General features: G+C 37.8%; 1 protein-coding gene across 1 annotated transcript in view; it reads right to left on the bottom strand.

Annotated features, from left to right (window-relative positions):
• LOC119799504 (inactive dipeptidyl peptidase 10) overlaps positions 1 to 21,232 on the bottom strand; it is a 60,234-nt gene that overhangs the window by 21,146 nt on the left and 17,856 nt on the right. Inside the window, exons 2-5 of the mRNA XM_038309433.1 lie at positions 19,487 to 19,601; positions 15,996 to 16,091; positions 15,810 to 15,904; positions 9,727 to 9,798 (exon numbers count right to left, since the gene is read on the bottom strand). Coding sequence (XP_038165361.1) covers positions 9,727 to 9,798; positions 15,810 to 15,904; positions 15,996 to 16,091; positions 19,487 to 19,601 — 378 coding nt within the window. The remainder of the gene's footprint in view (positions 1 to 9,726; positions 9,799 to 15,809; positions 15,905 to 15,995; positions 16,092 to 19,486; positions 19,602 to 21,232) is intronic.

Raw genomic sequence — 21,232 nt, 5'->3', positions numbered from 1 at the left:
TGCCACATCTTGTTGGCAGTCCACAGGCTGGTTCCGACCTCATTCCCTGGCGATGGACTGAACTTTTAAACCAGGGTAGTGACTCACGGCCATAATCTTCCTCCGTGAGATTTATGTGGTCACTAACCTATGTTTTTTCTCTCCAGATTTTCCTGCTTCAGACGTCCTAGTAGCTGTTACCACAGTTCCATTTGATTTTAATAAATGCCCTTTATCCCACTGTCTGTCTTGCCTAAATACTGGGTCTTCCGTTCTGAATCCTTGCAGTAGAAATGTAGGAATCACAAGAGCCAATGAAGAGGAGCTGGAACAATCACAGGAAGATGGGAGAATTGGCAGAAGCTGCCGTTTGTGCGGCTGCTTCTAGCAGGTGTTAACCCAGTTGGAGAGCTATTCTACAAATGGCTCCAGGTTCTAACTTAAGGTGACCAGATTTCTGAATTAAAATCTGGGGACATATCCAAGCTCGTAGATAAAAGAGAATGCATCAAGATAAGATTAGGAAACTTGGACAGTAATGGTTTAATTTATTTTTACATATTCATTACCTTTAAAAAAAATAATAATAATAAAGGAATAGAACCAGGAATGTGACTATCCACACCTAGTTTCGTAAGATTAATAAAACGAATAAATCCATAGTGTTAATAGCAAACTAGGTTTGAGTCTCTGGGTTTGGGGGTTCTCTCCCATTTTGTGTAGCCTAAAGAGCTCTGCTGCCTCCTAATGGAAGTGCGACATCAGAAGAAAGAAAAAACAGAAAATTAAATAGTAACATTTAGTCTATGCATGTGGCTTTCTGCGGACTCACAGTTCCCCGACGTCTTCAAAAAAGTCAAACAAACACTCTTTCTGTTCACAACTACATACCATTGAGAATTAGTTTTTTTCTGCACTAACATGAATAAAAAGAAAGAAGCGGTCAAGCCTGCAGGTAGGAAACAAATATGTTTATTACTGACAAACTGGCCATATCAGGGGCCTGTGCATCACAAAGAAGCAGATTCATATCTCCCACCAATGGGCTCCATGCACAGCTCCACTACTTCCTGAAATTCAGCAGCTCCTTTGTTTCCTGTCCTTTATTACTGGACAAGCTGATTAATCCAGCTGAGTCTGGCTGATTACTCTCTCCTCCTCAATCACTCTTACACTATTCTAAGACAGAGTTATGATATAATCACATCCCCATTAGCAACTCTGAAATTCCCCTAAACCTTCCCAAAACATTTCCATATATGACATAAAAATTTACAAACTAAACTTAAAAGATTTTTGTTTCACACACCAATATAAAGTTTATTATTTTTAGATGAGATACTAGGGTTATTCTGTGATCTCATCAGTCATATTCTCATTATTACTGATACCTTATCCGATCAAATACTAAAAATGATAGTTACCACAATATTTTGAGCTACAAGGAAAACACTTTGATAAATGAACGTTAAACAGATGGTTAGCTCTAGCTCCATTATTGTCAGATCATGACTCTTTCAGGCTGCATACATAATAGACAACTGCTGCAATGGGTCAAAGTAGGAAAGTCTAACTACTGTTGACGAGCCTAGGATCCATCTTGTATGCAGCATTTGGACACCATCCTTTTGCAACGACTTTTAAACTCATAATTCCGACTTTCGGAGGCGTTCAAGATGTAATTTATGACTTCCGAGTTGAAAATTGTGACGTCCAGGGGCTTGCTTTGGTGGCGCAGTGGTTAGCAAACACAACCCATATATGGAGGCCTTAGTCCATATATGGAGGCCTTAGTCCCTGACGCGGGCAACCTGGGTTTGAATCCGGCCTGAGGTCCTTTCCAGCATGTCTCTTCCACTCTCTCATACCCTACTGTCCATAAAAAATAAGCCACTACTGCTGTGAAAAAAAGAAAATTATGACTTCTAAAGAAAGATGAAACCAATAATTAGATTTCCCGTCTTTGGTGTGTCTTCTGAAATTGGTGAGGGGTTGAGTTGACTTGGAGCTGACTTTAACAGGCAACAGGGAGGCTGAACATACAACAGCAAACTTTTTCTTTTCATCTCTGTTGGACAAGTTTCCAGCCTTTTAAAAATCTAATTTTCAAACAAATTAGTTTATTAATACCGTTATGTAGAGCTGATAAGCTACAGCAGGCATAAAGACGACTTTTTCTGTCACATTGATCGTTGCTTCATTAGAAATGTTTCGACAGAGATGTGCAGAGGACAAAACTTGGACAACTCCTTGAATGGCGTGAAGAAAGTATTTTAATCTGGCCTCGCTTATTACTGAGACGATCGCTTCTGATTGCCTCACTAATGCCTTATTAAGTTGCTGGCAGTTGTTGCATTCATATTTCATCATTACCGTGATTGCAAGTGAAAAAATGAAATTTACACACTTGAGACCAGAAGATAAGAAAATAAAGACGTGACATGGAAAGAAATCATAAAAACTGAGATATTTAGAATTAAAACAGCATCATTACAGCCAATATTCCTCCCATTGAGCTGTATTGTGGCTGGCAGCTCTGTCACAACCATCAGTAGCTGCAAATGATTAAATTAACATGCTGAAGGGTAAGACTACAAGAGACAAATCAATGAAAGTTTGCACTTCTAACCGTGTGTGTATGTGGTATTTTTCAACTCATCTAAAGATCACCAAATGAACTGAAGGTGAAGCATTGATTTCTACCATTTTCTCCGTTTTTCAGTCAAAGGGGTTGAGGCAACGGCGTTGTTCGTGGCCTCTGGAGGACCCGGCCCCTTGGAAAACCAGCCCCAACAGAAATTAAATGTCACATCCTCAATGCAGCACACTTAGCAGTGAAATTGGATTTTCTACAACGTTGTTTGTCTGTTAGAAAATGCATGGCCTTGGTGGCTAAGGCACAGGGACATAAGAGAAAGGAGAAATAAATTCGATGACTGCTTAAATGAGATTGAACTTTGATTGCAGAGTAAGTCGAAAAACGAGGGGGAGCAGAAAATGAGCAGAAAGGAGCTGTTTCACAAGATGAGAAGCAGTATCAGTTGGTCCAACTTGAAAAAGAAAGTGACTACAGGAAGTTAAAGGGTGTTTTACAGCAACACTATGTTCAATCAGCTCTTAATCTTTGTTTAGAAACCTGGAGATTCTGCATCCAATTTACCATTGTGATGCCTCTGGCAGTCTCTGCGTTATTATGGTTGAATGTGTGATAAGCAGAGTGGGAGAATGGGAGCATCTGTCTTGGAGAGGCAAAGGGAATCCTAATGTGAATGCCAGGAACAAATCATAAATCCTCCACTTCACTGTGCCTGTCAGCCCTGCTTTTCACTACCCACACCCAGCGCGCTGCAAAAACGCAGGAGAAGGGGGACTACACGCAGATTAAACACCCTGAAGACATCGCGGGACAATGTGATGAAGGATATGAAGAGGGATCACAATAGGCTTTGAATAAGCACAGATATTCAGAGCTATTGTACAATTCACAATGCAGAGATAATAGCTTCCTCTCTGCTCTATATTGTTCTTGCTCCACAAGCATTTTCATACAGCCGTGCTGCCTTTAATACAACAGTGGAACCTATCACTGTTTTCTGCAGAGGGCAGACACATCTCCTGTAGTGTTTTATTTCCACCTAAACTACATAACCTTGGCGGTCTGCAAATCAGTGAGCTTCAGCACATCAAATAGAAAAATCCTCCACTGAAATACCTCCCTGACACTTGCAGAAGTCATCATATACTTTCAGCTTTTCCATGTTGTGTTCAGTTGCAACGAAAAACCTGAATTTGTTTTCTGGGAATTCAATGGTAACATCATAGCATAAAGTGGTGCATAATTGTGAAGTGGTTGTAGAACATTATGTTAATGTTATTCTACAGAACATCTAAAGATATTGTTGTGGAATTACAGAAACACACTTTTGGAGGTTATGTCTCCACCAGTTTTATACATCTTGATGTTGGATTTCTACCCCTACATAGAATCCAGTAATACTTCAAGAACATAATTAGTAATCTGTTTTAAGTTGATATCAGATTAAATCCACTGCCCTGTGAAGGCCAAACTGGTTTGCTAGAGAATATTAGTGAAGAGATCAAGGAGCAAGTTGCAGAGAAATTTAAATTTAGAATAAACCTACCAATTGATGTCCATCTGGGATTCCTGAAGAAACAGCCAAGAGGCCATTGGTAACTCTGGAGGAGCTGCAAATATCTTTAGCTCTATTTGTTGTATTAATAGTCCATTCCATAAAACATCATAAAGAAAATCCATATAAAATGTACAACAAGCCATGTAGCAAACATGTAAAAAGGTAATGTTCAAATTACTGCATAAATGACACGACAAGTGGCTTATAATAAATCTAAACCCCTCCCCTGAACCCAGCATCTTTATGATAAGATATGGAGGGGCAGCAAAATGTAGTGGAGATGCTTTTATTCCCCATCCAGAAGATTTTATTGGAAAAAGGACTGAACTAAATAGAGGGAATGCTGGGAGGAAAAAGGGGTAGAGGCTGCAAAATACTTAAGTCTGGGGCTCTTTTAGAGGGTGAACAACACAAAACATGCAGGCTTGCATGAAAGTATATTCATGTAGACGTACATTCAGTCAAGAATTTGTGTCAAGGTTTAGAAACTGATCATCAAAAATGTTTACATCAAATATTTTTGTGATTTAGGTCTCTAGACATGCCAACCGGATAAGACATACGTCAGAAGATAAGCTAAATACAAGGGATGCACAAATAGCAGTACAAGTAGAAGCACTTGCTTACTTATAGGGTACCGATACTCCTGCTGAATGAAAGCTGTGTCATAATAAAAAGTTTTGAACTTATTTTCTGAAAGGTTAAGCAGACAAAGTCAGGCTTTAACTTTGGATCTTTTACAGATGATATGCAGTAAAGGCATCAGGAAAGCTCTTACTGACAGCTGCATGTAAGGTTGCCTTCATTGTTTTGATAAAACATCTTTGTAATGGCCAAAACCATGGCTACACATGACGGTGAATCTTTCTTACATTTCTTTATACATCTAGTTGCAATAACTCATCTTAATTTACAATAATTTTGATTGGTTTAAAAAGATTAGTTTAATTAGTAAGCACACACATTTAGTTCATTTCTTTGTTGATCCACTGAATTTTAATTATGTTTAATCATCATCAGAACACCTGAACAAGCACTAATTGGACTGTGTGGGCCGGAGCAGTTCTTTAGATTCCTCAGCTTAATTTTCTTTTCTTTTTTTAAAGTTATGGGTTTTTTTTTTAAGTTTTTCCATTATTTTATGTCCTTCTTTGCCGTGACGTAGTTTTACAAACTGTACAGTGTTGTTTCCTGTAGGCTGTTGTATTACTTGTAAGTCTGATATGGTCTGATGAGCCAGTGTGTATGCAGTGGGGCCAAAAAGTATTTAGTCAGCCACTGATTCTGCAAGTTCTCCTACTTAGAATAATGAGAGAGATCTGTAATTTCCATCATAGGTACACTTCTACAATGAGAGACAAAATGAGAAAAAGATATCCAGGATATCCCATTGTAGGATTTTTAAAGAATGCATGTATAAATTATGGTGGAAAATAAGTATTTGGTCACCCACAAACCAGTAAGATTTCCTGCTCTCACAGACCTGTAACTTCTTCTTTATGAAGCTCTTCTGTTCTCCCCTTGTTTCCTGTATTATTGGCACCTGTTTGAACCCATTATCTGTATAAAAGTCACCTGTCCACAGCCTCAAACAGTCACACTCCAACTCAACCATGGCCGACACCAAAGAGCTGTCGAAGGACACCATGAAGAAAATTGTAAACCTGCACCAGGCTGGGAGAAGTGAATCTACAACAGGCAAGCAGTTTGGTGTAAAAAAAATAAACTGTGGGAGCATTTGTAAGAAAATAAATAAACATACAAGACCACTGATAATTTCCCTTGATCTGGGGCTCCATGCAAGATCGAAATGATCGCTAGAACGGTGAGCAAAAATCCCAAAACTACACAGAGGGACCTGATGAATGACCTGCAAAAAACTGGGAACAAAGTAACAAAGGCTACCATAAGAAACACACTACACCGACAGGGATGCAAATCCTGCAGTGCCAGATGTGTCTCCCTGCTCCAACCAGTACACATCCAGGCCCACCTGAAGTTTACCAGAGAGCATATGGATGATCCAGAAGAGGATTGGGAGACTATGATGTGGTCAGATGAAACGAAAATAGAACTTTTTGGTAAAAACCCAACTAGTCATGTTTGGAGGAAGAAGAATGAAAAGTTGCATCCCAAGAACACTATACCAACTGTGAAGCATGGAGGAGGAAACATCATGCTTCGGGTCTGTTTTTTCTGCAAAGGGGACAGGAAAACAGATCGGTGTTGAGGGAAGAATGAATGGTGCCATGTGTGAGATTTTAAGCCAAAAGTCCTGCAGGTTTCCCTGCTTCTGCACAGCTGATTTTAATTGAAAGCTCATTAACAAGCTTTTGCTCAACTGCAATCATCATAATCAGCTGTGCTAAAGCTGGGAAACCTCTACAACCTGCAGGACAGCGGCCCTCGAGGACAAACATTGGGGATGCCTGAGTTAGGGCCTTGAAGAGGAAATGTGGCTGGATCTTCCAGCATGACAATGATCCCAAACACACCAGTAAACAAAGGAGTGGCTCCGTAAAAAACATTTCAAGGTCCTGGAATGGCCTATCCAGTCTTCAGACCTCAACCCCATAGACATAGCGACAGCCTCGAAACATCATTGCTCTAGAGGAGATCTGTGCGGAGGAATGGGCCAAAATACCAGCTACAGTGTGTGCAAACCTGGTGAAGACTTACAGGAAACGTTTGACCTCTGTCATTGCCAACAAAGGTTATGTTACAAAGTATTGAGTTGAACTTTATTTATTGAACAAATACTTATTTTCCAACATAATTTACAAATTTCTTCAAAAATCCTACAATGTAATTTTCTGGATTTTTTTTTCTCATTTCATCTCATAGTTCATGTGTACCTATGATGGAAATTACAGACCTCTCATTATTCATTAAGTAGGAGAACTTGGAGGTACATATACATATATACATATATATATATATATATATATAGGTGAAGGTGATGGCTAACCAACCAGACATCGTGTTGATCGACAAACAGCAGAAGAAGGCAGTAGTGATAGATGTGGCAATCCCAAGCGACAGCAACATCAAGAAGAAAGAACACGAGAAGCTTGAGAAATACCAAGGACTGAAGGAGGAGCTAGAAAAGATGTGGAAAGTAAGAGCAGCAGTGGTGCCAGTGGTAATTGGAGCACTGGGGGCTGTGACCCCCAAACTGGGAGAGTGGCTACAGCAGATTCCAGGTAAAACATCAGAGGTCTCTGTCCAGAAGAGCGCAGTCCTAGGAACAGCTAAGATACTGCGCAGAACCCTCAAACTCCCAGGCCTCTGGTAGAGGACCCGAGCTTGAGGATGACACATACCACCCCACGAGGGGTGAGAAAACAGTTTTTTATATATATATATATATATATATATATATATATATATATATATATATATATATATACATATACACCTGTGTGCATCATTTGTTTGTTAGCTCGGTTAAGTTTTTTTTACTTTTCTTTGTGCAGTCACTTGGTTTGATCTCTGTTTATTCACACTATTTCATGAGCTTAGTGTTTGTTTTTGGAAGTTTAACTTTTTGAGTTAAAATAAAAACCCAATTTCTCTAATAAAACCTGTGAAACTGGTATCAGTATGGGTGTGTATAACTACTAAATGCAAATTAACACCCCAGAATTCAGATATCGATGTATGATTTATATGAAAAAAACAAACAAACAAACAAAAAAAACCATATCACCTTCCTTCCCCTTTAAACTGTGTGACACTTTTGCATGTGCCACTGTCACTGCAAACCTAAAATAAAAGACTGAAGATTTTGGTCATACTCCCACGCAGACTTTATGTTCTGCAAACAAGCTCATTCAAACAGGTTTCAAGGGGATATATTTTCCTGCAGGAAATCTGCTTTGCCTCGTTGCTTTGTGTCACAATCCCTAACTAGCTCCTATGTATTCTCTTTCATCAAAATCCATTTATTCTCACCCAGCAGGCACCACCCTTCCAAACCCTCCTGAGCTAATACAAAATCCACTGAAGCCTTTTAACTTCACACATAGCCTGCTCATGCATCCCTCTTCATTGCACCTCTTTCCTTCTTGGATCTCTGACCCTCTTTGATAAACAATCCAATTGATTTCAACTGGGCAGTGAGTCTAAGGGCAAGTGGAGCGTATCCCATTTATCTCCTCCCCCCTACCCTGAGTGCACGACTTTCTGTTTTCTCTTGCATTCTCTGCCACTCCGAGTAGCATGCCGCTCCTCTTCTGAACGCCAGAGCCGGTGCTTGGCACGAACTGCTTCAGTCAGCACAAATCCCCCCCAGAGATAGAAGAAAGTGAGCTTGAGTGAGGAAAATGAAGGAGGGAGGTGGGGGAGACAGCTACAGAGACAGACTGAGGGGGGAATGGAGAAAGAAATCCACAAACACAACATACAAATACCATTTTCAGAATAAACAAGTCTTTCCAGTTTGTTTGCACCCCTGCTCAAAATATTTAGTGTGCTTATATCCTTGAGTTTGCAGAAGAAAGAAAAATCCTGCTGATATCAAAGGAAATATGGTAATGACTTCCTATAAATCAGCCAGCAGAGTCCCAAAGATCTGAGCATGTTTCCCCACACAGATTTGTGAGAAAAAAAAAATGAATGTATGCATAACCGTTTCAATAATTTAGTTAGTATGGAAGCTCTGTGTTTTGTGATGAATGCAGTACCACAGCAACAGGCTCATTCGGTCTTCACACAGAGTGAAAAAGGGATGCGCAGTGATTTACGGGAGAAAACAGGAAACCCAGAGAGATCCAGGAGACCTCGAGGCTGAAACAAATGAGGGCAGGGAAATCTGCTCGCGCATTTTTTATAAAAATGTGGGGGGAAAAATGTGCCGAGGATCTTCATTTCCCTTTAATATGCGTTTCCAGCACTGATGATTACTTGGATATTAGCCAACTTGTTTTCCCTCTGAGGAAAAAAAGAGTTGCAACTTTGCAGGACTTTGCGAGATGAGGGGATACAAGTGAAGGTGAGCCAAATATGTTTTTTTCTTCCTCTTATCTTAAACCACCTGAGATTGTCAGGCTCTACAAGTTCTTAAAATTCCCCACCGAGCATGCAGGGTTATTTCATTATGCAGCTTACACTTTAACTCTTTGACCCCCCCCATGCCTTCACTTTTTTCCACCTCTTCTGCCGAACACTTTGCAGCAATCTCTCCTTCTTAGCCCACCCTCCACCCACTAACCGTTCTGCAATAAACCAGTTTAAATATTCAACTCCTCATATGTTATCCCAGTCATTTGGATGGTGGGTGTTAGAGACTGCTGCAGCTGCAGAAACAGAGCTCACACACACACACACACACACACACACACCTCCGCCTCCTCCTTTATGTCCTTGCTGCTTCTCTCTGTTGTTTCAGCAAAGCTCTGATTGAAATTGCACATCAACCTTTGTTTAACAGCCACAAGTGGTGCGTCAGATGTGTGAAGCCTTGTTAGCGGGGATCACCTGTCCTTTATATTTGAAGAAGATTTATGACTCTGGGTGTATTCTGAATGCAAACAACTTTATAATTAAGTCTGGATTCTATCTGAGGCCAATTTGTTGATAATATAAAACTTACCGGTCGAATGTTATACGCCAAGAGGACAAACTTCTTGTCTGCAGACACCTGGAATTTAGTTGAGGTCAGATCCTGCAGAGAAAAAAGAAAAAAGGCAGAGTTGAAAGTAACTTAGAAACTTATTATCTTGTTTTCTTTGATAGAAGAAATTAAATTATGACCAGACTGACTGGGAAAAATGGAAAATGGCTTCCTATCCTTCCACTGAGTTTGGGAAATTTTAGGTGAGGTTCTGTTAAAACAGTATGAAAATTAATATCTTACCTGCATCAGATATTTTTTTGGCATCAGAGACTGAAGCTAACAGATATTACAAGAACAACCAAACCAATGCGGACTTCTACCACATTTAAACAACCAAAAGCTCAAAATGTCCTCATGTTAAACCCAAATCCTACTTTAAGAACCTTCAAACAATTTCAATCTTTTTCCACAGAAACCATGAATTATGTAACATACCATATAACAATAAGGAGTTTACAAAACAAAATATTATATTTATTTATCTATTCACTCTTTTAACACCATCAATTATTCAATTATTTGTTCTATTTTCCGTAGATGTTTTTTAAGAAAAATAATTGTTGGCAAACTGCTTTCCTCGTCAGCAGAGGGTGGAAGTCTGCTTTGGTCTATTAGTCAAATAGGGACAAGCCGTTAGTTAATCACAGGGTCCAAGCAATCCTGATTTATGCAGAATGAGGATGCCAAGACAGTCATCTACAGCGGGTAAGACATTAACTTAAGCGTTTATCAAATCCTCCCCTTAATTTAAGTGTCAGTCTTGATGAGAACGATCTAAAGAATATGGAGATCGATTTTTCAAATCAATTTACAGGCTTGTAAAACCTCGGTTAAATCCTTTAACAAGTTCTCTTAATAATATAATTCATTAAAAAAACTGTCAGACCCAAACGTCATTCTAAAGCTGCTGCCACATTCTCTTTTCTGCCCATGTCGGCTGATATATCTAAATTCTGGTTTCATGTGGTGCTGAATGTGATGAAATGAAGGCGAATTTTATGCAACACCAATACTGTCATGTCTATAAGGTAGCTGTGTCATATAGGGGTCTGTATAGTGTTATGGCCACGGGAAGGAGCAGTAAAAATTTGCATTCAAAAAAGACAAAAAAATCACATACATTTAAAGACTGAGTTGAACTAAGAAAGTCTGACTTCCTTCTCCCAATTGACAGATGGTTTTTAAAGATGAGTAGTTGGGATTCCTCTTAAAAAATGATTGTATTCTTGTATTGCTATACAATACAATTTATTAAAGGTATCTGTAGATTAGTCAAACATCATCAGCATAGACAGTGAATGCTTTGTGTGATAATATCATTGGGTGTATTTCTGCAGAATATTTATGTGTTTTACTCTTTATACAAACTTTGCAGCTGTGTCTGTTTTATCACAGAAGACAAATTACACAAAAAGCAGACGGTGATTTGCTGGATTTATTGCAGACACTGTGACTCCAAGATTTGTTTAACTTAATGTTTAAATAATTTAAGGAAACATCAAAAAAAAAAAAGCAGAACTAAAAATGGTGACAGTCAAGAAGTGTATTAAATCAACTGCTCAATTAAGATAGTTAATAGCTTATGTTGGAAGTTTCTATAAAGAACCATCATGCTGATTTATAGCTTTAAGTAGCCGCTAAGAGTTTCCTGTGCAGAAGAGAAGTGTTAGGTTAACCTGTGCAAAAGTAAATTGCGCATTTTTTATAAAAATGTGGGGGGATAATGTGCCAAGGACCTTCATTTCTCTTTAATTTGTGTTTCCAGCACTGATGACTACTTGGATATTAGTCAACTTGTTGGCTAATGGTTTTCGTAGGCACTGAGGAATCTAGAAATTACTATCCAACAGTAAAAATGTGGATTGTAATAAAAGACATTGTATTTCAGATCTACTTTGAAAGAAATTAATAGAATATTCTCCGACCATGAAGTCTGTTCTTAAACTTAGCACCACTGACTAACTTCTACTTCTGTGACAGCAGCATTTTTGCAGAACATTACACTTGGAAAAAAAAAAAAGCAGAATATGCAACCTTGGACATTGTGTAATTTTGAGAGGCGCCCTTGATCTTTAAAAAAAACGAGAAAGCTGTGGATGTTACCAAGATATAACTGCATATTAACAAAGATAGGTGTACTGAACGGATTTGTTCCAGACTGAATGGGTCGCGAGGTTTAGAAAAAAAAAAAAAAAAAAAAGCAATACCAAAAACTGCTTTGCCTTGCACACCTTATGATATGCTTGCAGAAACAGGTCTAAAAAACAGCAAAGCAATTATATTTTAGTGTTAGAAAGAATGAAAATATCAGGTGATACAGAACTGAAACACAGAAACTGAAACATAAATCAAGTTATAGGTGACAGACAAAACATGGACCATTAAAGGGAAATAAGAGCAGTGAAATTAAACTGCCAAATGTAAGAATAGTTATTTCAGGTCACAAAATATATTCAGTTACGTCCTTAAAAAAACATATCTTTATTTATATGTATTATCTACAATGTATTGATCAATTTAAAAAGATAAAGAAAGCTCAGAGGTAAGTGGTATAAAACAAGATTCACAAAATCTCCTAATCTGTTTGTTAGGGTTGCTGGGGTTTTGCTTTTTTTCTGGTGTGAGTGAGCTTTTCTGTCACAGAGAGGATCTTTGCTGGTGGCTGGGTTGATCGGTGTTGTTGCACACCTGAGAACATTACTCAATATAGATGAAAAGGATCATCTCTCTTGCTGGATGTTGCCTCTGAATGTGTTCCAGTAAAAGCCCTAAAACCAGGAATATTTTTTGGGTTTAAATTTGTCTACTATCGAAAGTCTTTTAATGTGGACTCTCTTATAGTTCCAGTTAATCAGTGAACCTCAGTCCATCTCCGATCTTAATGGAAAAGGTCTTACATGTGTGCAGCAGTTCTCAGTCTTCATCGCCTGCCTGCCTGCTCCCCAGCACATCTTTTGTAAATACCAACACTCTCGGAGATCCCTCACATTCACCTGGACCTCTAAGGTACAGTCTGCAAACCCCTACAGATCCATACTACCTCCCCTTCATCTCTCAAGTCAGCAAATCAATCAGTGATCAGTTGTTGTCTACCAACTCCTTCCTAATCAGTCTGCTTTCTCCCCTAAATCAAACTAACCCAGAAAGTTCAACTGACTTCCTTCAATTCTCTGCTTCCAAATTATCGCTGCTTTTGTAAGTAAAACATTAAAATTCACTGGGTCTCCATGCGTTTCTGCATGTGGGTAAAAAAAAACTGGATGAACGCATTCAGCACCTCTTTGCACACCATCTATAAATATTCAACACCTACCGCCTTTAAAAGTTAAGTAGAACATTCGGTATAATGCCACACTTTCCAAATTTGTGTCTGACTCAAACCATCATCATAGGAAATAATCTTTATTCTCATTTGGCTTTTAAACATTTATTTGAGCTTGTCCAAGATGAAATGATTTTACAACTAACAGCTTCATAAAAGATTCAAATACACACATCTCAATTTTTTAAAGGGCCTATATAATATAAAATAAACTCTTAAGCTTTTGACAATGTTATAACACTATTCCTCTATGAGCATTTACCTTAATCAAACTGCATTCGCCGTGTAAGCAACCCTACTTACTCTGATAAGAGAGCGGTGATCTGATGGGGGGTCTGACCATTTATACTCAAAGTTGAGACAAAGTGCCTCCCAAACTGGTAAGTGACAGCCACTGTTGTTATTGGCTAATGTCTGAGTCAAAAAAACAAATAAAAAGAAATTCCACTGAGAGAGGTCTAAAAATTTGTTTAGTCTTCCTAAGGAAGGGTGTAATGACCTGATATGACATCATCACGCGTACGTCACCCACACAGGGATACTTGGTGTTGCAGTGAAGGCAAGAAGAAAACAACTAATATTTGTTATCGCAAATGAATACTTAGCACCACATAGTTGTGCATATATATATATATATATATATATATATATATATATATATATATATATATATATATATTTTTTTTTTTTTTTTAAGTTGAAGAATTTGTAGGTTGTCCTTTTACTCTGTATTGGTTCAGTATCACTGGCAATTAGACCGTCCCACATATGTGCTGTCAATCGCACATTTCACATAACTAGCTTAGATTAAAATGTTTTTTTGTTTTATCATAATCATATCTTAAAAAAAAAAAAAAGCCATTTGAGGAACAAAAATCAAAATGTTGCTGTTCCACCTCTGACTCCATTACAGCTCCGTCTCAGCTGAGTAGGGGAGAGTTAATCTATGTTAGAGAAGAGCAATTACCAGCAGTCTGTTCAGCCAGCCGGCTGGTGGATTTACATCAAAAATAAAAAAAAGAGACTCTGCTGCTCTGTGCTTGGTTCACAAAATTCACCCTTTATGTTGCCATAAGCCCAAACTAGGCAAGGCACACTAAAGCAGAGACAGAAAAGAGCTCAAAACAGGAGGTTTTTAATGCTATATGTTATATATATATATATATATATATATATATATATATATATATATATATATATATATATATATATATATATATATATATATATATATATATATATATATATATGTTCAACCTATTCTCATTATGAGTGCGTATGAAATCGTAGGAAAAGTAATGCACCGTAATTTCGTACGTTTTGGACGTTTTTTTCATCGTATGCGCATCTGATGCACCATTCACGAATATAGAATATAAATTACAATTAGCCCTGACCCTGACTCTAACCCTAAGATATAAAACAGCAAGCAACGTAGTTAGAGACATGAATAAGTGATGATTGCACTGTTTTTCCCATTTTTTAAGTCCGTCCGCGGATCTGCTTTTTTTTCCTGTTTGCCAGCGCATGCGCACTGATGTGGTTTTTTGAGGAAAAACGTCCAAAACGTACAAAATAGTGTGCATAACTTTTCGTACGATTTCATACGCACTGATAATGAGAATATGTTGATATGTTATTTGTTTAACTTTTTTGAGATGCCTATTTTCTGTGCATAGAGCCATATGAACACCCCTGTATGAACTCATTGTTGCAAACTCACCTTGGTGTAAGATATTGCTGGCTGCTTAGGTGAGTAGTATCAGCAGAATTATTTTTTAAAAGAGAGTATTATGGTCAAAGATTTCAATCTTCGTCTTGTTTAAACTCAAAACCTTCTGGCAGAAGCATTTGACTTTAGCTCTTTTCCCACCTTTTTTTAGGAAGCAGGTTACAATGATATAAAATAGCACTTGAGCAGTTTCCAGCTTAGAATAAGTTTGAACCTTATTAGTTTCTGGCTCATTGTTAAACATTTTAAATTTTCTTTCATTACAGGGTGACAGATATAAGAAAAATTCATACAAATATCTGAGGGAGAGGTAAAAATTTTGGCTCAGCGTGGGTCCAGAAACACGAGAACCTAATTCATGATATAACAGTTCATTATTGAAAAATGTTATTATTCATCCTTAAGGAAAAATTGATTTAAAATCATAATTTAAAGCTAAATATTAGATGTCATTGATAAAAGTACGATTTTGACTACAACTACTCATTTTTTTTTCATTGCAGATAACGATTTATAATCCAATATTCTTTTTTTCTAATCTATGTCCTGTTTTGAATTGTTAATTGAAAATTGACTCAGCCAACCATTCATCTGTGCCTTTTGATATTTAATCATTCATCTTTTTCTCATGGAAGCAGAAGTGAAGATGAGAATCCAGCACCTCAGCACAGGAAAGACCCTTATCATACTGACAACACAACCCCGCTCTCAGCATCCCTGCATTGACCCACATAAGTCTGTTAGTGTAGAGCAGAGGCGGCGCTCAAAATGCTGCCTTCGAATGGGAAGATCTCTTTGAAGGCACACGCTGAGGGCTCACAGAGGAGCCAGATTGGGGGGAAAATATGAGCTGATAGTGCCAACGTGCCAAGTCTTTTTTTGTCTAAAATGTTCCATGTGGTGCAGCAGGCCCCTATAGCATCTGTCTCTCAGTTTTATTTCCATCGACCTGTTTGTTCATTCTGTGAGTTAATATCAGACATGCCGTACTGTAAGCTGTCCTACCAGAGAGCTGTTGTCCAGGAGGGTTGTAGTCTGGTTGCTGTTGAGGGCGAATGTCAGGACATGTCCCTCTCTGGTGCGCAGGACCACTTCGTTATCTGTTATGGGTTCAGAGAAGAACATCTGATTTATCTGAGACACGTGCAGAAAATGAACACATGATGCGTGGTTTGAAATATGGATCCTCACCATTCAGCCATGCCGCACAGGGATCATGAACTTTAAATTCTTCGCTCTCAAGGTCCTCCATGGTCACATGGGAGCGGAGTAACAAGTGAGAATCGTCTTTAAAGGCAGAAAGACAGAACAAACTATGATAGAAGAGCTTATTTACATAAAAAAAACAGGGCTTGGCCCACTTTCTAGCATCATGCTGAGTTCATCGCTTCAGCATGAGGAATGGTTAAGCTGCAATTAATTCATCTTTCAGGAACAAATCAGTCTCATTATCCATCAAAAATATATCTAGAGGATGATTTTTTTTTTACCACAGATAAAATAAACATAACGACAGTGTTTGTTCATTTTTTAGTGTTCATTTAGAACCAATTAAAAGGTGCCCGTCAATTAAAGAATGCAATACAAATCAACAAAAACCAGTGGGGAAAAAACACGCAAACAAAGATGTAAACAAAGAACCAAACCAACCTCTAATCAACTACACAGATCAAAGGAAACAAGTGTTTCCAATATTAGCGCTATGGAAAGTATTAACCCCCTTTTTTTTCTTTTCATTTTTTCTGTAACACTTTTTAAACTCACATTTTCCATCTCAACCTGATCCCTATAAGAAAATCTAATCATCGTCTCTTTAAATTATGAACGGCTGTAATTTTTCTTTTCTTTTTTGTTTAAAAGCTGAGTTCTGTTTCACAGGTCCAGGTTTTCTCAATTATAGTGCTGCACCTTTTAGAAATGTGAATCCTTATTCCACCTGAGGCATTACAACATTATATTCTAATTATACTGCCACCTCTGGCCAAAACACAGAACAAAAGCACTCTTCTGCTTGTTCTTGTAGCTTAGACCTAGACAACTTTTATTGTAACTGTATACACAGAGTGTGTACAAAATGAAATTTGGTTTTGTACAGCATCATAACATTTCCATTTCTTAAAGTTCAGCAGTGCTCAGAAGTAAAGAGTGTGGGCGGAAAACCTTGCGCTTGTGCTCGTATTTGACAAGGTTTTTTAACAATTACATACTGTCTCTTTAATTAATCAAAACATTAGAACTTGACTGCATACTGAGGAGGTAATTCACCCATTTCATTCAGGCATGGAAACCTGGACCCTGGACACCAAGGGTCAGAATCCATTGTTCATTTTTTCTCTGAATCACTAACAATTTTTTCTTTTTTTTTGTTTAAATTGAGACTTGTGTATTATTTAGTCATCACTGTGCCACTTTAATCATGTAAATGGATAAAAAAAAGCAACATCTGCTTCACAATGGGTAGCACACACCAGGGGTAATTTAGAGGAATCCAACAGACTGGAAACTCCCTAGATACATATATTGTCATGTAATTACTTTATATTTATATTTATCTATACACAAATATCTAAGTAAGTGTATTAATTTTGTACGACATTAATTTCTTAGGTTATACTTTATTATTATTATATATACTTGGGTAATATACATTTTTTTTATTTATATAATGGGAGGTTTATTTATGTACTTTTAATTTTACAATTCACTGGCATTGAATAAACCAATATTCTCCTTTTACCCCGAAATCCCACATCCTCCATCTCCGTCCAGCAGCATCCAGACCTCCTGCCGCAAACCAAAGCCTACAGCCTCCGCTGTTCCTCCCCGTATTGCTGCGCTCTGACTTATCCCCGGAGCTTCAGGAGAGCATGTGCTATATTATCATTGAATTTTATTGGAGCAAACCATGCAGAAATAAATGCTTAATTTAATAATGACATATTAAAAAAATCCCCATCAGCATCCAGAATCTGATGGAGATGAGAAATCTGCTTCCTGGTCTGTTGAAGTACCAATAGTTTGCATCCAATCTTTTAAATAAACTGTGTTATTTTTTTGAAGTATATAAGAATTATGCTCTAATTTGTAGTTACCGATCTGTTGTTACTATATTTTAATTTGACAACCCAGATCTTCTCGCCGTTCTTTTTCCTGTTTGGTGCGATTGCAATAGCGGATCTTGACCTGGCCCAATGCTCTCATTAAGCCAGAAAAAAGGAAGAAAAACAACAAACGGTCAATTCAGTTGTTTTATAAACTACGTGAAACAGGAAATTGTCTAAATACCAAACTGATAGATTGTTGTTCTCTACTTCAAAAAACACTTTAGATTTTAAAACGGAAACATTTTCATTTTAAAATCATAAACACATCATTTTATTTCAGTGTTAAATTGTGCTTAAAGTAACAGATTATAATTAAAAATGTCTCCGGACCTTTACTGGTTGATGATTTTGTTTATTCGCCCCGCTGATTTTTAATTGGTTACCCCTGATTTAATGGTTATAAATATTTATTTCACATCATGTGCGCCATCCAATGCAGATCATTGGTGCCATCCACATCTAACGAAAACTAGTGTAATTGGATGAGTCATATAACGCAAACACTCATTGGTTAGCTAAAGGAAATCATCAGAAGCAATCAGGTGCTCTTCAAACTGCAAACGTGAATTGTCTATGCCATGCTACAATGTAGGATTCAGAAAAAAGATGTTGAAATGTCTGAAAGGTCGGATACAGGCGAGAGCGTATCGGGAGACGGAGACCAACAAGACCTCCCTTATCCCTGGCCCTATCTCAAAGAATTTTTGGAAATGGTCGAAAAATTGAGCTTTCAATTCATATAGTGGCATCTGGCTGTTTCTTTTTTTAAAGGTTACTTTACACTTTTATACTTTAAGTAGTTTTTGGAGCACATACTTTTTCATTTTTACTTGAGTAAAGAGGTTAAGTTGACACTTCAACTTTTACCAGAGTGTTTTTAAACAGCAGTATCTGTACGTCTACTAAGTAACAAATGTGTGTACTTTTGACACCACTGCAAAAGAAGTGTGCATTTAAAGTACACCTGCAGCAAAAAGTTTAGCATTCTGGAGGAGGTTTTCAGAGAAGACAGAAAAGATGCCGCTTTCAAGTTTGTCCTTCAAACCTGAGCATGTAGAGAATAACTTAGCAAAAGAAAACAGGCGCCCTCCAGCTTCTAGTCTTTCTCTATAGCATACTAATTAACACCTTATATCTTGTTTGTTTAATCATTGCTAAAGCCAAAGTCCCAGCTTATGGGGGTTTTATAATCTCTCAGAGACTTTGTGGCTAGGAGCAGTAACTTCTTCGAGTCTGCCCTGGTTGCTTGGCAACTGCTACAAGACAAAGAGTCAAAAAGCTTTTTTCAACCTCTCAAAAAGGCTGAACTGTTTTATTTATGCTGTGGTTCTTGTAAAGATTAAACAAATATGCATCAAAAGGATGGGCCAGTAGGTAGACCTTTTTAGCTTCAGAACATAGCCCCATTAGTTCTTCCTCCTATTTTACTCTGTAGGCTAAATTTGTTGCAGACTAATGGCTGCACACATGAATAAAATTGGTCCTTTCATGTAACTTTCAAACCTTTGGATCCAAATCCACCTTTTCCATTTTGATTCTCTACCTTTCCTCCTCTTCTTTACCACCTTTTTTTCTTACCAGGAGTGAGGATGACGACGGAGAGGATGACCAGAGACATAACCCCCAGGATCACCACCATGGCGATCCCGATGCCCTTCCAGTTCCGCGGGGGACCGTCTGAACTCCCCAGGTCCTGATGCGAGAGATAAAACAAACGCAGCGATGAACGTGAGCCAGGCTATAAGGAGAGGACATTAGTGCTGCTTCATTTCCACCGTCAGACAAATTGGTTTGTTGAGCCACAGGGGACAGAGACCAATCTGCAGCATTAGTTAGACTTCAACAAATTGCACAAGTTTTCAACTGGAGAAATGAAACTGTTGCTTTTAGGAAAGCAGGTTTTAATGAGTGTAGAAAAACAAAAGCTTTTTTCTTTCTTTCCTTTGCTTTATTTCAATAATGCACAATTTTCTTAAATGCAGTTTATTATGTACAGTTAAAACAGGGCTATGGCGAAATTTGTTCCCTGAAAATTACAGTAAAGATTTTTTTTATATTTGTTCGTAATTTTATTGTAAGTGAAACATTATTCTATATTCATATTCAATAAAATGTTTTGCATTTTAACAGGCTTTCCCCAACATAGTTCAATGTGACTCATAAAAAAATCCAAGAACAAATCCATCCAAAAACTAAACATATGGAATGTGTAAACATTTTACAGAAAAAAGAAACTGTTAAACCAGAAAAACTATTTCAAAATGCGATTTATTTGCAATATTTAATCGCCTACAATGACAAGATAAATGATTTATCAGTTATCAGGCTCCTCTTCTATGGAACAAACTACCAGTTTTAGTCACTAAGACAGACACCCTGTATACTTTTGAGGCAAGGCTTAAAACCCTGCTTTCTGATAAAGCTTATATCAAGGTTGGCTCAGGTTATCCTGAGCTATCTCTATTGTTATGCTGATATAGGCTTGGACTGCCGGAGGACATAGGAACCCCTTTTGATCATTCTGCTTCATTCATCTCTATTCTCCCATTCTGCAGTATTTGTTATTTCAATCTCTCACATTATGCTCACTCTGCTTTTTCTCATTATAGTAGCTTCATCTGGTCTGTTCCTGTTTGGCGTGATTCCATCCCAGAGAGAAATATAGTCAATAGTTTTGGCTGATCCTGACTATTGGCTCTAATTTTTGTTAATTTAATCTGTGAGGAACAGCAGCGGTTGTTTGATGGCTGCAGGCGTGTGAAGACGAGGTACAATAACTATTAATCTCATTCCTCCAGTAGAGGTAAATAAAATGATCTCGTTCTAAAGTGTAATTTTAATTTCAGTAAAAATGTAAAGAACAACAAATAAAAGTCTTGAATAAGCTTAACATGAGCATTTTGACATTGTCTGAATGAGTTTGGTGTTTAACTTCCACCCAGAGGTAGGTCCAATGTTCTCAGTTGGGAATCAGGCATCTTCCCCAGAAGAGGAAGGGAATACGGCCCAGTCGGCTGCCGAGGTGAGATGTGCTGAGAAGCACCAACTACTTGTGTTCTGGCAGGCTTTATGCGTAGGGTTGCCACATTCTGTAACATATATCCCCCACACTGAAAAAAACAAGAGATTGGTGGGAGAAATTACAGGTCGGGAGTATGGAGGAAGATATAATTAAAAATCGTGTGTCTCTTGCGTAAATCTGGAGCAACTGCTAAGTATGGTGATTTTCTATATTTTGTCTTTGGATATGTTTTTATCTGTAGAGCTAGAATCTTATGCAATTTACTTGCATTAGCGAATCGTTTTACATCTACTTTAGGTAGA

This window comes from Cyprinodon tularosa, unplaced genomic scaffold, assembly GCF_016077235.1.
Source record: "Cyprinodon tularosa strain WSP-4 unplaced genomic scaffold, ASM1607723v1 ctg66, whole genome shotgun sequence".
Taxonomy (NCBI): domain Eukaryota; kingdom Metazoa; phylum Chordata; class Actinopteri; order Cyprinodontiformes; family Cyprinodontidae; genus Cyprinodon; species Cyprinodon tularosa.
Note: the sequence above shows the minus strand (reverse complement) of the source record. Positions and strands in the feature narration are given on the sequence as shown.